At 42.5% G+C, this 10,000-nt stretch overlaps 1 protein-coding gene across 1 annotated transcript in view; it reads left to right on the forward strand.

Annotated features, from left to right (window-relative positions):
* Positions 1 to 10,000, forward strand: part of LOC143291632 (voltage-dependent calcium channel gamma-7 subunit-like) — a 135,567-nt gene that overhangs the window by 88,387 nt on the left and 37,180 nt on the right. The window contains exon 2 of the mRNA XM_076601601.1: positions 8,711 to 8,797. Within this exon, the coding sequence (XP_076457716.1) occupies positions 8,711 to 8,797 (87 nt within the window). The remainder of the gene's footprint in view (positions 1 to 8,710; positions 8,798 to 10,000) is intronic.

A 10,000-nucleotide genomic window follows, 5' to 3' on the forward strand; every position in this document is an offset into this window, starting at 1 on the left:
GCGCATATTGTCTCGCGTTCTAGGCGGGCGCGATATGCCTTGGTTAACACGCCACATAGATTGATAAGTAGATAAATGAATGGATAAATAAATGAATAATTAATTAATTAACCAAATAATTAATTATTAACGAATAAAGGAACAAATAGATAAATAAATATAGATAAAATGTGTCCATGGGTTCATTATAGAGAGAGACAGATATATAGAGAGAAATGTGGGAAGGAGAGACAGGGAGAGAATCTTTGCGAATTGCGTCCCTTCCCCGTGGGAACAAGAAAGACAGCTGGAAAGAGGGTCACGGAATATTTATGAACATGCGACCCAGATTAAACTCCCAAAGCAGTTTTATTTTCAACAGGAACACGAAGAGAGAGAGAGAGAGAGAGAGAGAGAGAGAGAGAGAGAGAGAGAGAGAGAGAATGAACGAATGAATCTTTATTTTTCCAACGGTGACTTTGTCCGACTTACACATCTGCCATTGATCTAAGAGATACACAAACACATAGGCATATAAATGTTGCTATACTTAATACATGTATAATGTACAAGTATAGCACAGCGTCAAACTGAGAGACACAACATCGCTCACATCTGTACGAAACGGAAGCGAGTAACACACACACACACACACACACACACACACACACACACACACACACACACACACACACACACACACACACGCACATGTACACACACACACTAACACACACACATACCAAGGGAAAAACAACAACAACAAAACCCTAGCATGAATGCGACACATGAATGATTCAAGTGAAATTAACACAGAAAAGTAATGATGAAATTTAAAACACAGATGTAAGAGATCAAAAATAGCAAATAAGGCGATGGGAAATAGGGATATGGACAGATGGACACATTATGAGAAAGACACACACACACACACACACACAAGACAAGAGACAATGGTTTATTTGTTAGGCCTCCGGCCCATAACAAAGCAGTGGGCCACTAACAAAAATATTACATAATGAATCAAATAGTGTGAATAATATATCAATGCGCATGTGACTTGTAAGCGCTCTCTCTCTCTCTCTCTCTCATTATCTCTCTCTCTCTCTCCTCTCCCCTCCCTCAAACACATGCACGCACGCATATACACACCCACATACACGCTTGCGCACTAAACACACAGATCCAGCAATCTGGATTAAGTGAAATGCTGACAAGCTAACAAAACTTACAGAAATTAATTACAAATTGCAAGAATCGGAAAAAGGAGGGGTGGGGCGGGGGTGGGGGGGGGGTTGATGTATACGCCACAGGGTAACAAAATGCATACCTATATTCATCCACTCGTGTCCAAGTACAAAAGCTCCGCTCTCACGCCAAAAGCCTTGCATACAAAAAACGACAACTTCGCAACTAAAGATTCCGACACACAGGACATCAAAGCGGCAAATTTGAACAAGGTTGGATTTCTGTGATATTTGGTAGGTAAATGTTCTTCTCTTAGAGTCTAATAAACTGGACAAACCAAAAGAAAGTGATATTCTGTTTCAAGGGCTGTGTGACAAAAACTACACATTCTCTTATCACCAGGAACAGGATTATACTGTAAAAAGCGACAATTCAAATCTGACATACCCATTCGAAATCGTGAAAATAGACGGCGTACAAAAAAGGTTTTCACGACCAGTAAGCATGGAGATGTTGTAAGTGATTGGTTGTAAACAGAATACACTCGATAGAATTCATGCATGTGACAGCAGTGAGGAATGCCAACTTTGCTTTGCACAATCAATTAACCGTTGCTTAAAACAACGAATAAATACACATTCATTACCAACACCTTGTGCCTCCCACACATAACCAAAGCCGTACATGTACAAAACATTTCTAATACTACAAGCCCATGTGATGTGATTTTGTGTTTGCAGATGTGTTAACAGAGAGAAAGAGAGAGAGAGAGAGAGAGAGAGAGAGAGAGAGAGAGAGATAGAAACCTACGTGAAATCCGAGATGCGAGCTGTACCAAACGAGAACAAAACTGTGTATTTGTCTTTTTTTTCTTTCTTTTTTTAAGCAGGTATAGTGCATGCTTTGAAACGTAACATAAGGCTAAGGCCATGACCAGGGCGATGGGTTTATGCGTATCCAAGCATCTGTTTCGATTTTTTTTTTCCAAATGCAGATGTGATGTAATGTATATGGATCAGCCCACGCGCTTTGTCGCCTCCTTGAAACTGAAACTGAAACTGAAGGTCACGAACTAATAATTACTCATCACGCAACAAGCTGAATCAGCCCTACGCATGTTCTTTAATTCTACCATGAAGTATAAAAGTGTTTATGGTGGCAATTCTTCCTCTTCACATGCCTACATGTCAATTTTTTTATGAAGCTGTCCTGAACTTTTTTTTGTGATCTCTATTTATCGATATTGATCAGGCATTTACACTACGTTTCCGCACACTGTCTCGTCAATTTCTATTTTCCACAACTGGCGCGTATCTTGTTCATGTAGTTGTCATTTTTGCGTGGAACGGCGTCAGACATGTCGACAACTTGGTTGTTACCAGAGTGCCAAGAGATCCAAGTGTCCGGTTATACACTCAATATGTTTGCTTTCAGAAGTAACACAAATAACAACAGAAAGTGTGGTCGACTTTCGTATATTTGGAAAAAAACAAAACAAAAAGAGCTTCATGCAGAACTGAGGTTCAGATTGCGAGCACCTTGGCGTGCATGTATGGAATATTATGCAGTGTTGGGGATTTGTGTGTGTGTGCTTTCAAAATCACAGAATATATATATATATATATATATATATATATATATATATATATATATATATATATATATATATATTCATTTACTTTTTTGTATAGACACCTATCAGTGAAACAGAGAGAGGGGGTCTAAAACCGAGAAAAAAACCCGATCTAATCGCATTTCTAATTAACACACTAATAACAGGAAAGAAGAAGACAGACAGACAGAGAAGGGCAGACAGACAGATAGACAGACAGGAAGAGAGAGTTATAGTTTGATGTTAGGCGACGAATAACAATCGCATATCCAATTAACAACATGGAAAACGTCTACAGGTATATCGACCTTGCATATGCACCATGTTTTCCCGGCTCTGTCTCTCTCCACTGACTTCCTTTCACAGCTGGCGTGTATCTCTTTTCACGTGGCTGTCACGTTTGTGTGGAACGGGGTCAGTCATATCGACAACTTCACTGACGGGCGCAACAGCCGAGTGGTTAAAGCGTTGGACTGTCAATCTGAGGGTCCCGGGTTCGAATCACGGTGACGGCGCCTGGTGGGTAAAGGGTGGAGATTTTTTCCGATCTCCCAGGTCAACATATGTGCAGACCTGCTAGTGCCTGAGCCCCCTTCGTGTGTAAACGCATGCAGAAGATCAAATACGCACGTTAAAGATCATGTAATCCATGTCAGCGTTCGGTGGGTTATGGAAACAAGAACATACCCAGCATGCACACCCCCAAAAGCGGAGTATGGCTGCCTACATGGCGGGGTAAAAACGGTCATACACGTAAAAACCCACTCGTGTACATGCGAGTGAACGTGGGAGTTGCAGCCCACGAACGCAGAAGAAGAAGAAGAAAACTTCACTGATACCGGAATGCTTACAGAGATCCAAGTTCCTGATTACACACAATCCGTGTCCTTTCAGGAATAACATGTAACAGGGGTGTCCTGCTGTGCCAAGATGGGAAGACGGGAAAAGTTCTTATGATTCATATATTATCAGTATCAGTATCAGTAGCTCAAGGAGGCGTCACTGCGTTCGGACAAATCCATATACACTACACCACATCTGCCAAGCGGATACCTGACCAGCAGTGTAACCCACCGCGCTTAGTCAGGCCTTGAGAAAAAAAAAAAAAAAAAAAAAAAAAAATATATATATATATATAAAAATAAATTAAAAAAATAAAAATAATAAAATAAAATAACAAAACAAACGAACAAAATAGAATAAATAAATAAATAAATAAATGATAAATAAATACATAAAAGAGATTTACTACTAATAATGATGATATTTATATGATTCACATTGAGGGAAAGCAGTCGTCAACAGGCAGGCAGACGTAGAAGTAAGGGGTTGAGGTGATTTATTCCTTTTCAGGGGACAACGGGACATGGGGTAATTCAGCTTGTAGCAAAAAGAAACCCTGAAAACAAACAATTACAACTTATAAATGACTGTCACACAATTCAGTCTGGCTCCATTCACAAGTACACTAATACATTTTGAATTCACAGATTCACTCAAAACCATTCAGTCAAGAATTATACAAATTATAGATGTTCACTTTAATGTAATATTATCAATAAAACAATTCACCCGATCAGCTTGATGGTAAAATAAGATTGCCACAAATTAATTTAGTTTACTTTAAAAAAAGAAAAAAAAAGAAAAAAAAAGAAGACACATACACAGACAGGAACAGTGAATGAACTATAGACAGACAGACAGAAATGGGAAAGAGACAGACAGACAGACAGAAGGCCAACCAAGACAGAAGGCCAACCCCCCCCCCTCCCCCCCCGCCCCCCAAGCCTCAAATTCCAACGTATTTTGTCACACGCCCACGGCTGCTAGACCTGCTTCCATTAATCAAACCGTCCTGTTTGTGCAAGGGGAAAAAACCCGTCATGTCGACAACTCCCCACCCACCTACACACGCTAACTCTTTTTGAATCGAACACACACACACACACACACACACACACACACACACACACACACACACACACATACACAGCCACTTACATGTACACTCAAATCGGTGTGAATATTTGTCATGAAGAAGAATCAGAAGACGTAATAGTGGTATTTAGAGAAGAGATCACTGCGTAAAAAACGAAAAGATGAAAACTGATATCAAAAAGGAAGTTTGTTACTGCCAAAACAACTCACACATCGATCCTCCCAGTGTCACATTAACTCTCTCCATACGAACGGCGAAAGAGACGACGTTAACAGCGTTTCACCCCAATTACCATCATCAAAATATTGTAAGAGGAAGACTCTTATACTGAAGACGTGAATGTTGACAAAGAATACCACAATTCTGACGACGGAAGCTAAAGGTTGGGTCATTCAGACACCCACTGGACATCCGAGGGGTCTGTGTAGAGGAGAAGAGAGGACTGGCCGTACTGAGTGAGTTAATCAGACACACATGACCTGTTAACACACGTTCCAGGCACGCACGACACCCTTTCCATGCTTGAATGAATACGAGGGAGACAAATTAATGGTGATGTTTTATATATGTGTGTACGTGCGTATGCATGTGCGTTTTTGTGTTTGTGCGCGCGCGTGTATGTGTGTATGTGTGCTCTCTCTCTCTCCCTCTCTCTCTCCATCCCCGCCCCTCTCTCTCTGTCTATCCCTGTCTCTTCTTTCTCTCTCTCTTTCTCCCTCTCTCTGTCTGTCTCTTTCTGTCTCTGTCTGTTTGTCTCTTTGTGTGTCTCTGTTTGTCGTTCTGCCTGTCTCTCTGTCTCTCTCTCTCTCTCTCTCTGTGTCTCTCTCACACTCTCTTTTCTCTTCTCTTCTCCCATCCTACTTTCTTTATCTCTCTTCTCCCTCTACGCCCGACCCCCCCGACTCCCCTCCCCCTCCCTCGCGCTCTTTTCCATGAACAATGAACGAATATCCCTTGAACGAAGATCGTACGCTCACTGTTTTACTGAGCACTAAGACATTAACTTCAACAACTGGAAGTCAAGTGAAGATCAACAGTGCTTAGGCCCACAAAAAAAAAAAAAAAAAAAAAAAAAAAACGGACGGAACACGAGGGACAGTTAAATGAAGGCTCCTGTGGCCAGACCTTTCGGGAAACTCGCCCCCTCACACAGGGGAGATAAACTCTGGAAGAGTGACGTCACGACAGGGGGTGGGTGGGGGAGAATGGTGGGGGGTAAGGCGGCAGGCTGCCAGCTATTAAAATAGCAACCAGTGACGCCGCTGCAGCTATTTTTAGTGCTGTGTCTGCTGCTATTTTTAGTGTATGCGGCGCCGTGCGAGTTTGTTGAAAGTGACTTCCGCCAACACCCCCCCCCCCCCCTCCCCACCGTTCCCATCCCTACTACCCTCCCCCACCCCCACCCCACCCCCACACCTCCGCACCCCTGCCACCGGAAGATAAGAGACGGTGGTGTCCCTTGGCGACTCTGGTGGGTGAGTCATTCCCCCTTACCGTGGTCTGGGTCAAGCAACGTCACTGACGTTGCAACGTTCATCGTAAAGTTGATTCCAATGGAGGCAGAGCAGCAAGAGACATCAAATTAATGTCATAAAATTAAAAAAAACAAAAAAAAAAAAAAAACAAGAAAAGCGAAAACAACTAAATTGGGGTTGAGGTGGAATTGTCGTCCAAAACAGCCTTTGGGTATCAGACTTGGGGGAGTATTGGAGCATTGGTTTGAATCTTCAGAACATAACCAATAATTATTCTTCTCCATGGGGAGCGGCTCATATTTCCATCGAATGATTTTTTCTTCCTTTCTTTGTTTCTGGTTGGCTTGTCTGTTTGTCGTGATCTGTACCAGTCTGACTGATCTTTTTCTTCTTTTTTTTTTCTTCTTTTTTCCTTTTTCTGGGTGTGTGTGGGGGGGGGGGGGGGGGGGGGGGGTTGTTTTTCCTAGCAGATGGCAGTTCCAAATGAATGACTAGGTTCTGTGGTACCCATGTAAACATGTTTGTCTGAAGCAGTCAAACAAAAGAGGGGTATAACATAGCCATGTTCTTTCAAACCCACAGTTCAGTAAATTCCTCGTATGCTCTCGAACCACCATGCAGGAACCATGGAAATATCGAAGGTACAGAGCAGTACTGATGCTGGTGTAACGTTAACGTAGAAGACGATACGAACGTCGATCTCTCAGATCTCGAGCGAATGATAGCCGTTGAATATTGAGTTATGCAAATACAGAGTACCTGAGATGTATGTGTGTGTACAACAAATTCTAGCAGGCCACTGTAATTCCATTTTATTTATACGCAACCGCTTCGATCTTGATCACAAGGCACTTGAGAAACATAGGCAAGGCTAAAGCAAACATGGCAAACCGGAACAGTACTCATACGCCCGTTCCTCTTGTAATCTTATACATATTCGGTTGTGTAGGAATACAGAGGTCTCTGCAATATGGAGACATTTTTGTATGGGAATGTAGATGTATGCTGACAAGATGTGGACGAATCAGTGTGTGTGTGTGTGTGTGTGTGTGTGTGTGTGTGTGTGTGTGTGTGTGTGTGTGTGTGTGTGTGTGTGTGTGTGTGTGTGTGTGTGTGTGTGTGTGTGTGTGTGTGTGTGTGTGTGTGTGTGTGTGTGTGTGTGTGTGTGTTGTAGAGAGGACGCAGGGGCAACCCTCTGGGGGCAAACGCACTGTGATCTATCTCGTCATGAACTTTTTTTTTCTTTTTTTTTTCTTTTAAAGAAGGAAGCCAAATCTGGACACGTGATCTTTGTTGTTGCTTTTCTTCCTTTTGTTTCCTTCCTTTGTTCATTTCATTCTCCTTTTCTTTTCTTTTTTTCCACTCTTTGTTTTTTCTTTGTTTTTTTTTCTTTGTTTCTTTCTTTGTTTCTATTTCTTTGTTTCTTTCTTTTTTCTCTTTATTTCTATCTTTTTTCTCCTGACTTGCTTTGTGTGTGTGTGTGTGTGTGTGTGTGTGTGTGTGTGTGTGTGTGTGTGTGTGTGTGTGTGCGCGCGCGCGCCATGTGTCTAACTGAAGGCTCAATGCTCAGCTAATATCATAGACTGACATAACCATATAGTTGGTCCAGTAACAAAGTGAGAGCTGTGTGATCAATGGTTCAACACTGCAATGGGAATTCCTTTAGATAGCTTCGTCTTTAAGAAGGACTGTGACCCTCCAACAAAGAGGCAAGATTTCACTGGCTCTTAGTACCGCCGCCTTGTGGGCGAGCTGGCCTTTGGGAACCATCCCAACGTCGACTGTTCTTAAGCCCTCTTGGCTGAGAGAGTGCGTGTGTACCTTGGGCGAGATTCTCTCCAAGATAATCAAATTCTAGCCCAGATGGACGGCACAACAGTTCCTTAGGCCTTCCGCTGCTGTTAGGATGATCATAGTCGGACACGACTGACTATCATACATGTGTCTGACAGACTACTACTACTCCTACTACTACTACTACTGTTGCGGTTGCTGCTTTTACTGCTGCTACTGCTGCTGCTCCTGCTCCTGTTACTACTACTACTTCTACTACACTACTACTACTCTGATGACAGCGGCGGTGGCGGTGATACTACTACTACTACTACTACTACTACTACTACTACTACTACTACTACTGCTGCTGCTGCTGCTGCTGCTACTGCTGCTGCTGCTGCTGCGACGACGACAATGACAGCGGCGGCGACTAATCCTACTATCACTGCTATTATTACTATTTCTGTATTCGTATATTGTTTGTGTGTTAACAATATACATTACACGTAGCTATAATATCTTGTCTACTTTTGTTTAACATCATATTGAATAAATCATTAAAAAAATTTGTTTGTTTGTGTGTGTTTATTCATTTGTTTGCTGCTGCTGCTGCTGCTACGACGACCACCACCACCACCACCACTACTACCACCACTGCGACTACTACTACTACTACTACTACTACCACCACCCGTATCACCAGTGATATTAACATTGTTGTTATGACCATGGTGTGTGCAGACACGGAGCCCCCCGAGTGTAAGTACATTATGTACTTCACTGGGGATGAGGACAGAGAGGGCCTGGGGCCCACTGACGCCATACTGTGTAAGTGATGAGTTGGTGTTGGTTTTTGTTTGTATGTTGTTCTGTCTTGTCTTTTATATCATAATTATTATTTATTTATTTATTTATTTATGTATTTATGTAAGCTTATCTATTATTCATTCACCTTTTTTCCCCTTAAGGCCTGACTAAGCGCGTTAGTTTACGCTGCTGGTCAGGCATCTGCTTGGCAGATGTGGTGTAGCGTATATGGATTTGTCCGAACGCAGTGACGCCTCCTTGAGCTACTGAAACTGAAACTCTGTCTTGTCTTGTGATTGTCTGTCTGTCTGTCTGTGCGTCTATGTGTGTCTGTGCGTTTGTATGCGTCTGTCTGTCTGTGCCTCTGTTTCTGTCTCTGTCTGTGTCATATGGCCTGTCTGTTTTGCTTGTCCTTTCGTGTGTCTTTCTGTCTCAGTCTGTCTCTCTCTCTCTCTCTGTTTCTCCGTCTTTGTCCCTGCCTTTCTCTCTGTCCAGAACCGCCCTCTCCACCCCCCCCCTCCCTACCCACTATCTCTCTTCTTTCTTCACCCCTCTTTCTATATCTATGTCTCTGTCCCTGTACTAACCTGTCCGTTGCTGTTTCTGCCTGCCTTTTCTTCCTCTCTGTCTGTCTGTCTCTCTCATCACCATCATCGTCGTAATCACTGTCATGGCCATCATAAGTGTATTATTTTCTAAATATGTATATGCTGTTGAAGTAGTAGCAGCAGCAGCAGGAGCAGTTGTTAGTTTGTTTGTTTGTTGTTGTTGTTTTTTTGTTGTTTTTTGTTGTTTCTTCTTCTTCTTCTTCTTCTTCTTCTTCTTCTTCTTCTTCTTCTTCTTCTTCTTCTTCTTTTCTTTTCGGTTTGAGCCGGTTGAAGGAGAAGATGTTCGAATTGCTTTGACTCAAACACTTCACTTGTTGAGGATGTGGGGGGGGGGGGGGAACTGCTCAACCATTTCGTGTGTTTAGTTACATTTTCCATCTTCCCTCCACCCCCACCTCGTCCATCAGACTTTAGTTTTCATCCAGATCGAAATGGTTCCTTTCCACGTTGCTTGATCATTTTCACTATTCAGTTTAAGCTGTTCCACTTTTTGGGTGGGTGGGTAGGGGTGGGGTGTTGCTGTTAACGGAGTGGGGAGCACTTATATGTGTGTGTGTGTGTGTGTGTGTGTGTGTGTGTGTGTGTGTGTGTGTGTGTGTGTGTGTATATATATATA

This window comes from Babylonia areolata, chromosome 1 (genome assembly GCF_041734735.1).
Source record: "Babylonia areolata isolate BAREFJ2019XMU chromosome 1, ASM4173473v1, whole genome shotgun sequence".
Lineage (NCBI taxonomy): Eukaryota > Metazoa > Mollusca > Gastropoda > Neogastropoda > Buccinidae > Babylonia > Babylonia areolata.